Raw genomic sequence first — 16,888 nt, forward strand, 5'->3', positions numbered from 1 at the left:
TCTTAAATTATCCCAATATTAAAAGGAGAATAGGTAGTGAAGATATTAAATCGAGGGACGAGCTAATAATAGAAGGTGACATATCCAAAGAGCAGGTTGTGTACAAATTTTACTTGGTTAAATACAATCTTTCAATTTTGACACAAAAACGTGATGTTAGTTTTTGAATTGTAATTAAAACATAAAGTTTTAAAATTAAGTATGATATTTTTAAAAATTTGTATTGAAAGATTATTTTAAATTTGAATTAGAAGATAAAAATTATGTCATTATGTCTTAAAGGATTAAACAAATAAATATCAAAGTTGACTAATTAAAAATTATTTTTAATATCAGAACTCCTTTTAATTATGTCAATGGGATGTTATAGCGATATTTCTTTTTTGTTTTCATATCAAAATATCTAAAGTAGTTGCAATCGTGATATAATGTTAAGTGTCAATTTAAATTTTCAATATAGTTTTTTTTTTTTGTTTGAGTATACATCATTGATAACATTAAATTTAGTATATTAATAGTTATACTTAATATCTCACAAATTTATTGATTTTAAATATGTAAATACGATATGACAAAAAACTATCATATCAAATAACAAGATAATAATTTTTCACGATTAATTTTCTTTGATACTGGCTACCGCGCATCGCGCGGGTACGAAAACTAGTAATATAAAAATATGTATCGACCACCATTGGCAGAGAAGAAATCAGAGAAGGGTAAATACGCTGAGAATAAGGAATCACAATTGTTGACACCCAATTTTGTCCCACCTCTCCTCCGAAATACCTATTTACGCTTCTAACATTTTGGAAAAAATTAAGAAATATATATTGTACTTTTATTGTAATTATCAGCTTTATTAATACCAGCATTTCATTACTCTTACTACAGTTATCATTATTATTATTAATCATTATTATTATTATTATTATCATTATTATTATTATTAATTATTATTATTATTATTATTATTATCAAATTATTACTATTATTATTACTAACTGTTATTAATTATTATTATTCTTATTATTACCATTATCATCGTCATTATTATTATTGTCATTATTATTATTATTATTATTATTATTATTATTATTATTATTATTATTATTATTATTATTATTATTATTATTATTATTATTAGCTATTATTACCGCTATTCGTTACTGCTATTTATTATTAGTGTTGTTATAATTTGCGTTTCAGCATTTACCACCTTCTGCATACGTATCACGTTTTTTTTATTCCGCACAATCAAATGATAGCGTTTACTTATTGTTAAAATATTATTGCACGGCTATTACAACATCATATAATTTTATTACCCGAGTCCTAATAATTACATATTTTGTATTAGGTAATATTTTGTCACACTCAGTATATGTTTAGTTAAAATAGGCCTTTTATTTAAAATTAGAAGTCAAACTATTCTTTGCACTCAGTCCGTATTTTTTTGATTTATCGGACCCCAAATCAAAGTCCAATCAACTCATAAATATTTTTGGACCAGCCCATATTTTGACCCCAATTTTAGACCAGTCCATGTTTTAATTCACTAGCCCCTTCATGTAATACCCAGCCCAAAAGAAATTGACCCAGTCCACAAATGGACCGGGTCCGACCCATCCCCGTTCGAGATAAGGGAAACCCTTTTAGGGTTTCCCTTCATTTCCTTTTCCCCTCCGCCGCGCCTCCCCCTTCTCTCTTCTTTCCTCTCTCCTCTGTCCTCCACCTTCTCCTGTTCCCCCCACGCTTCTGCCATCCCCATCTCACTTTGTTCCCCACGTTGCCACTGCCACCCTATTTCACCCTGTTCCCCACGCTCCTCCTGCTCTTTTCCTTCAAACAAAGTAAAAAACTATAAAGGAGGGGAACAAATCTAAAAAAAGAAGAAAAAAACAAAATTCTTGGAGAGCAGAAATCCTTTGAGAAAACATCAGTTCTTTTAGCAGCGTTGTTTGATATCAAGTCAAAAAAAATCTAAATCGTCTTCTTTTGTTCTGTTTTTACCCTTGTCATCCGTTTGGATTTGAGGGTATACGAATTCGTAATTTGCGGTATTTCGAAGTAGATTTGTAGTGTTTGAAGGGATATCGAAACCCCCGCACCCTGTTCGCTGCACCCAAAAAAGGTCCGTAGTCATCCTGTCCTTTTTACTTTGCTCGCATGTTCTTTTCTTTCGTGTGTCGATGTGTGTTTCTTTATCGTTTCAGTCAATTTAGTGTGTTCATGCATATTCCGTAGTTTCAGTTAATATAACTTCAGTTAGTAGCTTAATAATATGAGTGTATGTTCGAGTTTAATTGATTGCGGTTTTAATAGTCGATAATGCTGGTATATGCATATCCCAGCCTAGATTGATGTTAGTCTCAGCTGTGTCTGTATGCTTATATTTAGATGACTATATTGATAATGTTTGGTTTAATCTGGTAGTAAGGGCCTGCCTCGCTTAGTTATACGATGTTGTTTAACTTAAATTGGGGGTTTAGATATGCATATAGGAGTTTGAATCGAAATTCCTACCTGACCTTTTAAAATGTTTTAGTACTGCAATTTAGGAGTGCTCATACGAGTCATTGTATTCGATATTATCATTAGCATGCTCGAAGTTTAGTCCTTGTTTTACTTGAATGTTCAAACTGTTCTCATCTCTTAAGCAGTTCATAAGGACTTTGGATTTAACAAGACGCTAAAATAAGTTTTTATTTAAAACTGGTCGAAATGGGATCTCTGTATGCAAAAATGAACTTGTAAGAATCTACTTGGATTTCACATACCCCTCTTCACCTAGTCCTAACATAGACATTGCATAGAATTTGTCTCATATTGAGTTAATAAATCCTAGTTCTTTAAAGAGCATTCTATCTTCTCATATTTATTTGAAATCTGGTGGACAACAGTGATAGTTTAAGCTATCGATAGTTGCTTGCTTCAACTCCTTTGCCTCTGTTTGGGCAATCCCTAAATTTGAGTATAAGACATGTCTTTGCATGCTGAAATTGGTCATGAACTTTCCTGTATCTTTTGTGCCTATGTCCTGTCTAATGCTAGCTTGTGTGTGCCAGTATGTTTCGATGTGTGTTTAAATTATCCTATTTAAAGGAAAATGAATCTGCTGTTTTCTCTTGTTTGAATATCCTTAATATGAGTAAACTGAATAGGTATGAGGCCCTATGTTAGTCTAGGAGGCCATACTGGTGTAAGCATATCAAGAATGCATGTCTGTTTGAGTAAGGCATTTGCCTTTTAGTATAGTTTTAATAACTTCTGGCATTTGTATGTCTGTATATGTTTATATGCAATTATGTTGTTGGTTTGTTAGTTCAGCCTTGTTGTTAGTCTAAATATTGGAAGTTTTTTTTGATTTTGTTTAAACTCAGCCTGATGTCAAGTATTTATATGTGGGTCGATAATATAGTGAGATCATTTTGCTGTAAGTTAGCAGCAATTTAGTATCAGTGTCAGTCTTGTATTAGTATACCTAATCAGTTGCTAAGTATGTTTAGTCTTGAAATCTCATGTATATGTCCAGTGCCAATAATATTCCTTAATAATCTTAGTTTAAACACTCATGTAGGTTTAATGATGAATCAGTATAGTTTAAGATATAATCATTTGTGCAGGTTCCTTATGCCTCTGCTGCTAGCTAGCTTTAACATTAGCATAAATACCTCCTAACTTAGCTTAATCATTTGGTTGTGGGCAGTGTGCTTATCTTAGCATCGAAGATCCTTGAAGCATTAAATTCTGAGTCTTTTAGTATTATGTGCTACTGCTATATGATATGCGTAGGGTATACATAATATACACAACCTGTTGCTTTGTCCTTTTTTGTTCACATTTTATATGTTTAACCTTACTCATTGATTAGATACTAATCCTTTTCTTTCGCTTCTTTGCATGACTATCGCGTATGAGTCCGAAGGACTCGTCTTCCTCTACATTTGGCGTTGGGCTATAAAGCCCAACAAAATTCTTTTCTCCTGTCCAGCTCTGTCCATGGCAAAAAATAGCAAAACATAAGTTCTGGGCTAAGGCCCAATAGACATCAACAGCAGCAGCCCCAATCCGCAGCAGTATATGAAAGAATTTGCTTGGCCCAAAGTCTAGCAGCCAATAGGTCCAGCCGTCCCAAAATGGGCTGACCCATTTGATATCATTTGCCTCTTTCATTTTATTTTGTGCTCATAAATTTGTATTATGCAACTAACCTTTTAGTTTAGATAAGTCCTGATAAATTAGTGGGTTCAGTTTTAGTAATGGGTAGTTAATTTAAGGAAAACTAATAATTAGTTTCATAAGTTTCATTCTCTTCTTTTATATTAAAGTCACTTATAGTATTTATAATATTCACTCTTAGAACAATGGATTTTCAATAGTGTAAATTGATATTTTGAGTTAAAGGAATCATGTTTCATTATCTTTGGGAATTTTAACACTACTAACATGCAAATAGGAACCGAAGAATATTCTATAGACATCTTTTAAGGAGTTTATCCAAATTATTCATATTTTAGCCAAATGTAGTTAATAAAATATAATCTTGTTTACACCCTTAGATCGCAAAATCAATTGATATCTTACCATTTGAGTTGTTTTAAATATTTATTAAAATATTGAACAAACCTGCGTTTTCTTCTACCTATATATTTATGCAAATCTTATTATTTATAGCATTAGCATCATTACTTAAGGTCTTTGCAACATTTATAAGTCTATTTTAAATTGCATTTGAAGTTTCCTTTCATGCAAATTATTACATTTTTTACAAATCTCATTCTAAATAGCATTTTTTATTTAAAGCCTTAGAAACTTTATAAATTTTATTTTAAATGGCCTTTAAAATCTTTTTTTTTTTTTGGCCAATTGTTATATTTAAATCCTATCTTGAGCAACATCCTTGTATTCTCCTTAAGACCTTAGCAACATTTCCTAGCCTCTTTTCTTAAAATTTCGTGGCATCTTATTTAGCATTAATTAGTTAACCTAAGTTTGGTCGGATAACCGTAGTTAACGGATTCTAAAGGATGCCTAACCCCTTCCCTTTAGGATAATATAGAACCCTTACCTAGAATCACACTGATTAAGCAGACTATTAACGGAGGTTTAGTTTAACTTTACCTTAGTTAACATTTAGGTGTCCTAATTCACCGTTAAATTAATTAGGTGGTGACTCCTTAAAATAAAGCATTATAGGAATCCCCAATATGTTATACTCTAATTTGACCCGGTTAAAACGGGGTATAACAACAATTATTAAGAGAGACAGTGAGAGAGAGGGGGAGGGAGCTTTGACTAGATGAACATCTGAATTCTTGATTAAGTGGGATCCCTATAAATATTTTATTTAATTAATAAACTTACAGATTTTTATGTATATGTTAGAAATGATATAAAAATTTGCTATTTTTTATGAATCCCTTATTAAAAAAAAAACAATGTTAAAAAAAAAGTGCATCCTATATTAAAAAATCAAACAATTAAATCAATAATGATGGATTCATTGCCACATGCGTATCAACTCATTAGTGGGAGCAAATAAAATTATTGTACAACAACATACTTAAAATACTTATATATTAAAATAAGATAGAATTTAATTACTTTTTCATTTTTTCCTTACTCTAATAAATGTGAAAAGAGATTAATGTCATAAAATAAAAAATAATATTAAATGGAGATCAAATAATTAATAAGGTAAAGTAGTGAAATTCTAATTCTAATTGACGTTTCCTTAAAAAATCGTGTAAAAAATAACATGACAAGTAAAATGAGTTAAACAAAAAATATTTACTAAAAATTAAAAAATAGAAGTTCTTCATTTAAATAGAAAATCAAATTTCTACTTTGTTTCATTTTAAACATGTAAAATTAATATAATAATTTGAATTAGAATTATCCAAATCAAAATTTGATAAAAAAATTATATGTATTACTTTACTATTACTACTATATAGAAGAGCCGGTTTATAGAAGCAAGATCGTCGTCCGTGTTCGGTCCCATTTTTTTATTTAAGGGGAAAAAAATCCTTTGTGGTCCCACCCACTTTTTTATTTAAGGGCAAAAAAATGTCGTTTTATACTTTATATTACCAACTCTTCTAAAAAGTAGATAGAAATACTTTATTATATTTCTATTTTTCTACTATATAAAAACATCGGTTTACCCATGATTCGTCGTCAGTCACTCTTAAAAAAAAAAGTGGACCCCACACTAAAAACGCCAAGCAATATTTTAAAAAAAAGGTGGACCCCACCCTCTCCAAACTCATGAAAAAAAAGTGGACCCTATCCTCTTCAAACTCATGAAAAAAAAATGGACCCCATATTAAAAAAAAAAGGCAACGTCAAAAAAAAAAAAAAAACGTGCACCCCATATATTAAAAAATCAAACAATATTCATGTAATTCCTAAAGTATCCCCATTAAGTCAATAATAGTGGATTCATTGCCACATGCATATTAACCCATTAGTGGGAGCAAATGAAATTATTGCACAACAAAAACATGGACCCCATATTATTACTTTCCTTCAAAATATTTAATTGCTGTATTTGCTATTCCGCCATGTCATTTATTTGTTATGTTTACTAAAATAAATATACTTAAAATATACATATTTAAAAAATAAGATATAATTTAATTACTTTTTTATTTTTATTCTTACTCTAATAAATATGAAAAGAGATTAATATCAAATGAAGATCAAATAATGAATAAGGTAAATTAGTCAAATTATAATTCTAATTCACGTTTCCTTAAAAAACCATGCAAAAGACAACATGACAAGTAAAGTGAGCTAAATCGAGAATATTTACCAAAAATTAAAAAATAGCATTTCTTCGTTTCAATAGAAAATCAATTTCTACTTTGTTTCGTTTTAAACATGTAAAATTAATTTAATAATTTGAATTAGAATTATCCAAATCAAAATTTGATAAAAAATAATAAGTATTTTACACCTTTAAATTAATCAAATTAAAATTGAAAGTATCAACTGATACTTAAATATTATAATTATTTTATCTCAAAGAGAGGAAAATAGTTTTCTTTTAAACAAGTCTTCTCTTTTAAAAAGTATTAATAAATTTTCGTAGCAAACACGAATATAATAAAATTTTAAATACGAAGCACAAACTACAATGTTATATTAATCGTATTTTAAACATAATATATATATATATATATATATATATTATCATTATCTAAACACAACTACATGCGCACATGCAATGTCTCTACTATATTAGAAACGACAGTTTTAGGACGAACAAGGACGAACACATGCTACAAGCTATTGTACAAAAAGCAACATGAGTTGCACTCTGTCCCAAAACCACGTGGACTGTAATGTATATACCCGGATTTCACAGCCTATTCACAAGTTCAGATTTCAGAGTGTATCAACTTTGTGCTGCGCTTACTCTCTTCTTCACTTTTTCAAGTTTGCCATCTATCTTTTACTGCTCTGCTCCTTTCGGTAAATTTTGTTTAATTTTTGTTCCTCCTCTTGCTTGATGTATTAGAAAATGCTGCATACACATCATCTGGTTTTTTTTCCCTTCAAATTTCTCAACTGGATCTCCAAGTTGTCTATGCTTTAGTTTGTTCAATTCTGGTGAGTTCTTCTCTGTTATTGCCTTTATTTAGTGCACTCAATTTTTGCTAATGAATTTTTTGTGGGTATATGTTAATTTCTCTGTTCTTTTGGATAGTTTCAAATGCTCTTATATGACCGTATCTTATTTTCACATTGATGCACTGAGGGTGTTTGATAATATGCCTAAATTAACTGTTCTTTTTTATTTGTTTCCTCTTTTGATAGGTTTTCTGCAATTGAGCCGCCCTTAATTTTTTAGCACATGCACGTCCAATTTCGACCACTTTAGGAGTGAGTCTTTGATGATCCAAGTTGATGGCAAGTGTTGTACCCAACATCTAACCCAACCAAACATCTAGCACATTAAATTGCACAATGTTCTAAATTTCTTTAAAATTTGCACCCGAAAATTTCATGAGTGAAAAGGTGAAATATTGGTGGTTTTCTATATGATCTTGCTGAAATTAATTCTCAGTACCACCACTCTTTTATGTCATGCGTTTGATCTTGAATTTGCATTAGGCCTGCTCTAGCAACCTAAAATGAAGAATACCATGCTTTGAATTTTGTATTTTTTTTTTTTAATTTAAGAGTGAGAATACTATGACTAATCCAAAAGAATATAATAAAATAATATAGGACTATCAAGAAGTTACCATTTTGCCGAGAATTCCCTTGAAGTTCATGTGAGTTACATTATTTTAGTTGCCGAGCAATTGACTTTTGGCTTGACGTCACTTTATGGGAAACAATAGATCAGTAAGTATGTGTGGGAGGAAATTAGGATGCAGCAGTTGATTCATAAAACTCACCCTTTCCAAGGGCCACCAGAAACACTAATGGAAATTTGGTGTAATTTCTAACATATTTCTCTTTTCTTGCAACTTATATTTCCCTAATCATGTTTTTTGTGGTTTTGCAGGAAATGATTTGAGTTGTAAGGAGATAGGTGCAAGTGTCGGTCCTGTAAAATATGGAAAAGTTGCTACCCTCTTGCATATAGCAATTTTACTTGGTTGCTCCTAACAATGGATGGAGTATAGATCTTGGTAATGTTTGATATACTGCCTTGACTCTCTTAATAATTGACCTTGAAAGTGAAAATTTATTGAGTTAACTTAGTTCTTCTATATTTTGCCGTCAGAGCTCTAGATCGCTTGGCAACCTATGTTAGCACCTTTCTTCCGTTGCATGTCACGGTGAAAGTTTAGAGTTATACTTGCTCTTTTGAATCATGGTGAAATTTGCATCTCTCTATCTAACTTGTGACTTGCAATCAGTTCTCTTGAGACTTTCACTCCTTTTACCGATATATTAATTATCAGCGTAACACCTTATAGGTAACATTGAGGGAGTTGAAATGGAGTCTATAAAGGCATAAGAATAAGCCGGCCAGCTACAATGCCGGTTCATTTAACTTGCTAATTTTTTGCGTATTCAAATCGGGGATTCTAATAGGGAGTACCAAGCATTCAAGCCCACTGCCCTTCATTACCTACTATGAGAAGATTGGCTAAATTACCAAGGATGAGACAGTCTTCTTAACAACTATTCTGCTTCACAATTGGAGTGGTAGAGTACACTTTTCCGTCAGGACAACATACGTTCTCAAGTACTGTTATGTGAATACGAAATGGATACTGCATCATTTAGGCCCTGAGCAAGTATTTTTTGTTGCTTCCTGGTTTGATTTCTCTCGCAACCACATTCTATTTGCTCATGTTATGGTACAAATATGTATTCTAGGACAATTCTTTGTGACTTGAGCTAACTATTTTCAATTTTTACGTGTTATATATGACATTCTCTATCCAGCTTCTTTTGGTTATTAAGCTTGACCTTTGTAAAGCTCTCACTTCTTGAAATCTGTCTTTTGTATTTCCAAGCTTGCCCTAAGTGTTAGTCAATCTCATGACTGGACTTTGTATAATCCACTCGAGTGAGTATCAAATGTCAGTAATATGATCCTTCGTAGTCGTTCTTTGTATTATCAAAGTGCCTTTCTGGATGAAATGCCATAAGAGACAGATACATTGAGGGGAAAAGAAAGGAGAGAGCAGTTCTTGGAGTTTTTGCCATGTTATTGAATCCAAATAGTGTACAAAAGTGGTCTCGGATATCCAACTCTCTACATCAGGTGGTTATCACATTCTAATGGCTGAAGCTCCCATTATGCATCAGAAGAAACGACAACAACTAAGGAATTTCCTCTTTTCTCATCTGTCCAAGCTGTAGGATATGTTACGTGGTCTTATATTTACAAGTGAAATAAGTGAAAGTAAAGTTTATCTTCGGTAAATAAAGATTTATTATCTTAAGAGTCGATATTTATCATCTTTTGATTCAAGTACCGTGTATTATGTGTTACTAAGCTAATGCTGAATAATGGTGAAATTAACAGTCGTTAGTTTCTCTTATATGAATTTTCTGGAGCAGTACATTTCAAGCGGAATCAAAAAACAGTAAACGAGGGAGCAAGTTGCCAAAAAAGAAAAAGAAAAAGAAAAATTAAATGGAGAAAAAGAAGCATATCATTATCCTTATAGGTGCTGCAGAAGAAGTGGATCAACAGCAACTTCATCTGGCTAGCAAATCTTATCCCATGTTGCCTATGGAAGGAATCCTTTACAGGTAATGTTGAACTGTGTGTGATGAATTCATCTAAAAGCTTAAGCTATTAGAGCAGATACACTTTTATTTACTTAAATATATCTTGAACAGGTAATACATCCAGAGACTTTGTTTCTATTTTGGTGAAGCTTTACAAGAAAGGATTGATCGAGATATAGCAAGGTCCCCAGTTTTGAAAGAAAATTAAGGTTTTTAAGCACTGTGGCATTAGGTACCACACCAGAAACCTTAAACTGCCACTAAATAATTCCCTTCAGTCAATAATGCAATTTGCAGGAGTTCAATCAATAATTAAAAATGTTGAAGGTGCAACCAAGATTGATTTGGTTAATTGTAACATCAGAACTGGAACGCAGAGTACGGGATTGATGCAAGCTCTTTCAGCACAACAGAACTGTCCAATTGAGCTTCTGAAGATAACTATCATAGGACACCAAGAAAAAGAGAAAATCGAAAAAACAGGGGAGCGATTACAAAGTTTTGCCAATTCGTTAAAATCTGCCCTTTTCATTTCATATAGTCTTTATGTTTGATATGAAAGAACTCGGGGCAGAATTAGTCGATGTTAAAGCAGATGAGTGGATGTCTATTATAACACTACAAGGACAATGATCTGCAGACAAGATTATTTGGACAATATGGTGCGAGTTAGAGGGCTAAGATCATCTGTGGTTGTTGTCTGTGAGGTTGAAGCAAACAATAATTAACCTTCATTTTTAACATTTTTATAGAGGCACTTTCCTTTTATAGTGTGCTTTTTGATTGCTTTCAGGACTGCATGGATAGAGACAATCTGGTCAGAAAGAGGACTGAAGTATTTCATGTTGGTGAAGGTATCCGAAATATGGTTGCAGCTAAGGGTGTGGAAAGGTTCATCCGGAATGTGAAGCTAGATGTACGGAGAGCTTGCTTAGTTTGGAATGGTGGAAATCGAACTCAGTCAATCATCTTGGCATCAAGCAAATGTGATTCTCAAGCAATTTCCAACTCTTACACCAGAAATCATTATATTTGCATATATACATAGCATATTTGCAAATGGACAGGTGCTAGCAATATATACAGTTGCTTCTGGCAAAAGCAATTTCGAACCATGTGTTACCCCTATCTTTACGTAGGGGTGCAAACAAATTTTCTTCTTGGGACGAAATTGATCTTTGTTATTTCATTTCTAGAAGCTAAGTGTTAATATGAGTTTTAAGAATGCTGATATGGAAGAAAATCATTTGCAGCCAGTTTGTTCTCAACTTTCTTGGTACCACATTTTATCTATGTTTTATGAATTAACTGTTTTTTTTTTCTGCGCTCCTTTTTTCTCTTTGTTTTGGGTATGGCATGCGTGGAGCAAAAGGGGAAGGCCAAATGAGAATAGAGCCTTGCACGTTACAAGTACAAAAAATAGGCCAAGGCTTTACTCACGACTGAAGAATTTCTCAGTAAGGCCTGTTTTATTTACTGCTCCTCATATACTGAAACTAATTACAATTTTCAACATGATATGTTTTTGGCACTTGCTCTGTTTTGGAATTTCCTTTAAATGTGAAGGATAGAAGTGCTTTGTTCTGTTGTCAATTTGTTCTGGGGAGGTGTATTTAAATTAGTTACTTTGAGAATTAATAAAAAAAAAAACTTTGAAAAGAATAGAGGGCCAAACCAGCTATTTGAAATTGGTAGACTTTTGGAAGTCACATGGTATATCTCATTTATCATACAGAATTAGATAGTATCACTTAAGATGCAATTAAAGCCTCTTTCGCCCATCATGCATAGTTTGAACAAAAGGGGATTGTGTTGCCATTTAAGACCATTTCTCTATATTTTGCTGATCCACGGAGTTTTTGGGTTGATAAATAGCATCATTCTTTTACAGTGTCAAGCTGGAGTAGAGATATCAACATGGACAGAGAATGACATTTCTTGGGAGTTTGTCTTGAGTGCTGGATTGGAGATTGATGCATACGTTCTGGCATCTGCATCTTCTAGAATCAAGACCCTTTTGAATATGAGTAAAACTTTTGCGGTAAGTTGAAACTATCAAATCAAATTGAATCAAAACCCTTTTGAATAAAACAAATATGAAAGTGAAAACGAGCCCGCCTTGCCCCTCTTTTCACCAATATTTCATGCAAAGGCTTGATGGTACAAAGATTATCCGTGTCTGCTTGGGGTTCGGTTTCCTTCGCTCTGCTGCTATTGTTCTTTAGTCGAATTTTTCAGAGGTTGATTAACTCTTGAGTTGTTTTCTGATTTAAGAACTGAAGGTCATCTTTGATTTTTGAGATTGATTTGAAATTAGATTTGGAGTCATTATAAGAAGTTCTCTCTGAAGGAGTTCAAAAGCTTATTTCAATTCTCTGTGTCTAGAATCTACTGGGAGTTGAGGAATCCTCAGTTATCCTGGCGCCAACTTTGAATTTGCAGCGGTGTTCGACAGTGAAACCATTGAAAGCTTCTGGTACGTTAAATTTTCAGTATTTGCCTTTGCATGTGGGTTGTTTGAATAAGGATGAACAGTTTTTACACGCGTTTTCTTCTTATTTGTAGATATCCTAATATGTCCAGCCATTTTTTCAGGAGTTAGCTCTACGCTACTGCTATGGAACAGAAGATAAAAGAGTCAGCGAGCCTCGCAGGTCGCCTCGATTTGTTCAGTAAAATTTTGGTATGATTTTTAATTTCATAATCTAAATCTTTGTACTGATATATACTGTGTTCTCCGAAGAGTTTCAAGTTCTTATGGATTTAACTTCTTCGCGGTTAAAAATGTTTGGTATACGTGCCACTTAGTATAGTTACCACTTAGTACTTTTGGATCCTTGCTCTCTTATTAATAATTATAGGGTCGAGTGAGGAAAGATGACAGAGAAAAACGTTCAAGTTTCAGAAGCAGAACAACAAGCAGGTCAAACCACGGGAAAAGGGTTGATTTCAGATTCTCTAATTTTCAAGCCCTTCAGGTACAATGTCACATACCTTTTCAGGCGCTTTAAATTTTGGGTCCCTTTTTTTTTTTTAAAAAAAGAACCACAGTGTTCTGTTTTGTGTACTGATAATTGTTAGTGACTGATTATGATGTTGTATTTATATTAAGTAGCTGGTCGTGGATAAAAACTATCAATTGTATTATTAGGATACAAAACTTAGAAACCACTTCACCTCTAGATTCAACTTTTATAAGTGACTTAGGTGACTTGGTTGTTCACTTTAATCTTTACACGGTCAAGGGGTAGATTGATATTCCTTTGTTTTTTAGACACGTTGTATTACGCTGTTCTTTTTTCGAGCTCACACTTTACTGATTTCTACTACGGGAATAGTGTATTACCTGTAAAAAGAAGGCAGCTTCAACTGAATGAATTGCTAATATAAATTTTTAAGTGCATGTACATATTAAGCTGTACATTTGCACAAATTAGTTAGTAAAAATGCATTGGCTGCTTCTAATGATTAATGATGAAAAGAAATTAGACTAAGTTCAAGCTGCAGAGTTGGTGACAAAAGATTTGAAACGGTATCTTATGATCAAATTGAGATTGCAACGTTAGCCTAAAAAGATGTGGAATTACCAACCAAGTAACATGTTGCATCTTCTCTCTGCATTTTTGGGAAAACTAAAATACATAGGGGCATGTCTTGAAAGATATTTGTGAGCTGATTGTGCCTTCTTGGTCTTTGCACAGGTATTGATCTTTCTTCAACAAAAGCAAAGGCAGCAAGGAGAAAGACATTCTTAGAAAATTTCACCATTTTCTTGTGTAAAATAGTCTTGATGGAAAAATATATTTTGGCTTGCTGCTCCCATTTAAACACATCTTGAAGAGAAGGATATGCAGTCATAACATGTTTTTCATTCTTAAGAGTAGAATTGTTGTCAGTTGATTAATTTTACTAAGCTTCCTTTTGTTTTGTGCTTAGTGTCATCCTATTCTTATAGGATCATATTTTTAACTTATTGTAGTTTTATAATTATCTCTTTCTAAATTATCGGATTGTGAAGTGATATTGTTCACATAAAAGTACATTTAAGTCGGAATGTTGAGCCCGCACATCTAGTTATTATAGAAACGACACTTTTGGTGGGATGAACACAACATTAAATCATTGTACAGAAAGCAATTTAAGTTGTACTGTAAATGGGACAAACACTGCATCCTCATGCCTTTTATTTTCCTCTATTACGGTGACACGTCTGTTTGACCTTTCCATTGTTGGCTACATTTGGCTTCCACTTATATTTCCCCTACTACTTTTTGGTGACACGTGTTTACATGTGTTGTGGGATAACTTGTAGAGAGATAGCAGTGAGTATTCATTCTCTTCTCATGTATGCATTTTAATTTTAATTTTTTGACATATATTTGTTTCCTTCGTACATTTTTACTTATTTACTTTTGACTTTTTACGTTCTTTAAGAATTAATAAATGAAGTACTCTCTTTGTCCCATATTACCTGATCACATTACTAAAAATATATATCCAAATTACTTGTTTATTTACAAAATCAAGGTAAAATTTATTAAATCTTGGTTTCTATAATATAGTAATATTCTTGAAAATAATCAATTTTGAGTAGAATGTATTTAGTTGAGAGATATAGGAGTAAGATAGTGAAATACATCTTTTATTTATGATTTTTTAAGGGGCGTGCAAAAGGAAAATTGACAAGTAATATGGGATGGAGAGAGTATATATTTTACCATAATATTCATATTTATTGGTGTAAGTCTCAATAGCTTTGGAAAATGAGTAGTTAATGTGAAAGGTAAAATTAATAATAAGAACAAAAGATAAAATTATTAAATCTTTCCCAGTGTCGTTTCTATAATATAGTAATGTTTTTGAAAATAGTCAATTTTGATTAGAATGTATTTATTGGAGGGAGATAGGGGTAAGATAGTGAAATACATCTTTTATTTATGATTTCTTAAGGGGCGTGCAAAAGGAAAAGTGATAAGTAATATGGGACGGGGGGAGTATATATTTTACCATAATATTCATATTTATTGGTGTAAGTCTCAATAGCTTTGGAAAATGACTTGAAAATGAGTAATTAATGTGAAGGGTAAAATTAATAATAAGAACAAACTTTCTCGATATGTTAACATGGACAAGTAAAAGTGAACGGAGGGAGTGACTTTTATCCCTATTTTCCTTCTTTGTCAATACTTTAAACGTGAAGAGAGGACGAACAATAGCAATGCAAATTGTACCAAAAGTTATATACATTGTACACTTTAACCAACTACTTTTTTTATCTTACTTGGACATATGTCATAGTACTGATTATTTATTCTTTTCTCATGTATACACATATACACTTTAATTTTAATTCTCCTACAGATATTTATTCCCTCTGTGCACTTTTACTTGTCCACTTTTAACTTTTCACGTTTTTTAAGAATTAATAAATAAAGTATATATTTCATCATAATAGCCATATTTATTGGTGTATAGTCTCAATAGCCTTAGAAAATAAATTAAAAATGAGTAATTAATGTGAAGGTAAAATAAGAAGAAGAATTTCTTTCTCCGGATATGTCAACGTGGACAAGTAAAAGTGAAGGGAGGGAGTGACTTTTCACCCCGTTTTCCTTCTTTGCCAATACTTTACTTATTTTACTCTCCTTTGCATTCTCTGATTATTGTTTTTACATTTACAAAATGTATTACTTTATATTTTCATTTCAAAATTAAAATTTGGTGATTTACGATATAACATATATCTTTCTAATTTTGATTTCTTTGTAACAATTCTTTTTATCTATAATTGTTAATATAAAATATTAATAATATGTTTTTTAATTAATTTCATAAAAATATTTTATTAGTTTTTCTTTTAAAAAATCCAATATATACAACAATGGTTCTTATGTTTGGATCTGAACAATTAGTTAATTGAGATGGATATCAACCTGTCGGTATACATATAAGATATTAAAGAATTTAAAAGAAAAAAAATCTAGAATCAAAATATTAATTTTCCCTCATATTCTTACTAATTTTCTTTTTCACATCGATGAACAACTTTCATTGTCATGACAATGAGAAAAAAGTCCAACTCTTTCCATCTCAAAAACTTAATTCCATCATATGTTTTTAATTTTTAAACTCCATTTTCTAATTATAACTAAAGTGATGGTACATGGTACATAAAACACATTTTGTATATGTTGCTATATATAATAACAATTAGAATGTTTTTAAAAGTTATTTTCAAAATACAAACCTTAAAAACTGGCTAATTAAAATGAATAAACATGTTCGGCCCGTGCATCGCACGGGCATATATTGCTAGTATGTTAAGATGCAAAAGTTATGTTATTTATGCTAGCAACTTTTAATTATTGCTCTTAAATGTAAAAATCTCAATAAGTTAAAATTAATGTTTATCCATTAGGATCAAAGTACATTAAATAAGAAAAATGATATGCCAACATAAAATTAGTCATCAACGATAAACTTGTAATATCGATTTCGACGCAAGTAAATTTAATCAAATGGTAAATTAAGCATACTTTATAGGGTTATGGGAAATATCATATATTTTTTAACTTAACTAATTAAAAAAATTGAAATTCTATTTAGTACGAAAATTTGAATTTGTTGCCAGTCTATTTTTTATTTGGGGAAGTTCTACTCTATGTTCTATGTTTAA

The 16,888-nt window shown here is 31.6% G+C and overlaps 1 protein-coding gene across 25 annotated transcripts; it reads left to right on the forward strand.

Annotated features, from left to right (window-relative positions):
* The first annotated feature begins 7,215 nt into the window (after window positions 1–7,215).
* LOC132605995 (uncharacterized) lies at window positions 7,216–14,233 on the forward strand. Of its 25 annotated transcripts, none has more exons than XR_009569543.1 (11): window positions 7,216–7,620; window positions 7,828–7,893; window positions 8,525–8,651; window positions 8,747–8,839; window positions 8,943–10,233; window positions 10,324–11,669; window positions 12,104–12,253; window positions 12,598–12,688; window positions 12,808–12,895; window positions 13,074–13,190; window positions 13,914–14,233. XR_009569543.1 is itself a non-coding variant. In XM_060319292.1 (6 exons), the coding sequence occupies exons 1-4, from the start codon at window positions 11,424–11,426 to the stop codon at window positions 12,843–12,845; spliced, it is 525 nt and encodes a 174-aa protein (XP_060175275.1). In that variant the 5' UTR covers window positions 10,491–11,423; the 3' UTR covers window positions 12,846–12,895; window positions 13,074–13,190; window positions 13,914–14,233. The 25 variants fall into 25 exon arrangements, 1 of the variants encoding a protein (XP_060175275.1); XR_009569542.1 differs by lacking the exon at window positions 7,828–7,893 and having other exon boundaries at window positions 7,220–7,620; window positions 8,943–9,174; window positions 10,039–10,233; XR_009569549.1 differs by lacking the exon at window positions 8,747–8,839 and having other exon boundaries at window positions 7,221–7,446; window positions 7,529–7,620; window positions 10,039–10,233.
* Window positions 14,234–16,888: the final 2,655 nt, after the last annotated feature.

This window comes from Lycium barbarum, chromosome 8 (assembly GCF_019175385.1).
Source record: "Lycium barbarum isolate Lr01 chromosome 8, ASM1917538v2, whole genome shotgun sequence".
Taxonomy (NCBI): Eukaryota; Viridiplantae; Streptophyta; class Magnoliopsida; order Solanales; family Solanaceae; genus Lycium; species Lycium barbarum.

What these genes read in the sequence shown, in the direction of transcription:
- LOC132605995 (XM_060319292.1), top strand. Translation starts at nt 11,424, where the DNA reads ATGAGTTTTAAGAATGCTGATATGGAAGAAAATCATTTGCAGCCAGTT. An exon ending in ATATGAGTAAAACTTTTGCG is followed by an intron (nt 12,254 to 12,597) that starts GTAAGTTGAAAC and finishes CTCTGTGTCTAG; the next exon opens with AATCTACTGGGAGTTGAGGA. An exon ending in GAAACCATTGAAAGCTTCTG is followed by an intron (nt 12,689 to 12,807) that starts GTACGTTAAATT and finishes CCATTTTTTCAG; the next exon opens with GAGTTAGCTCTACGCTACTG.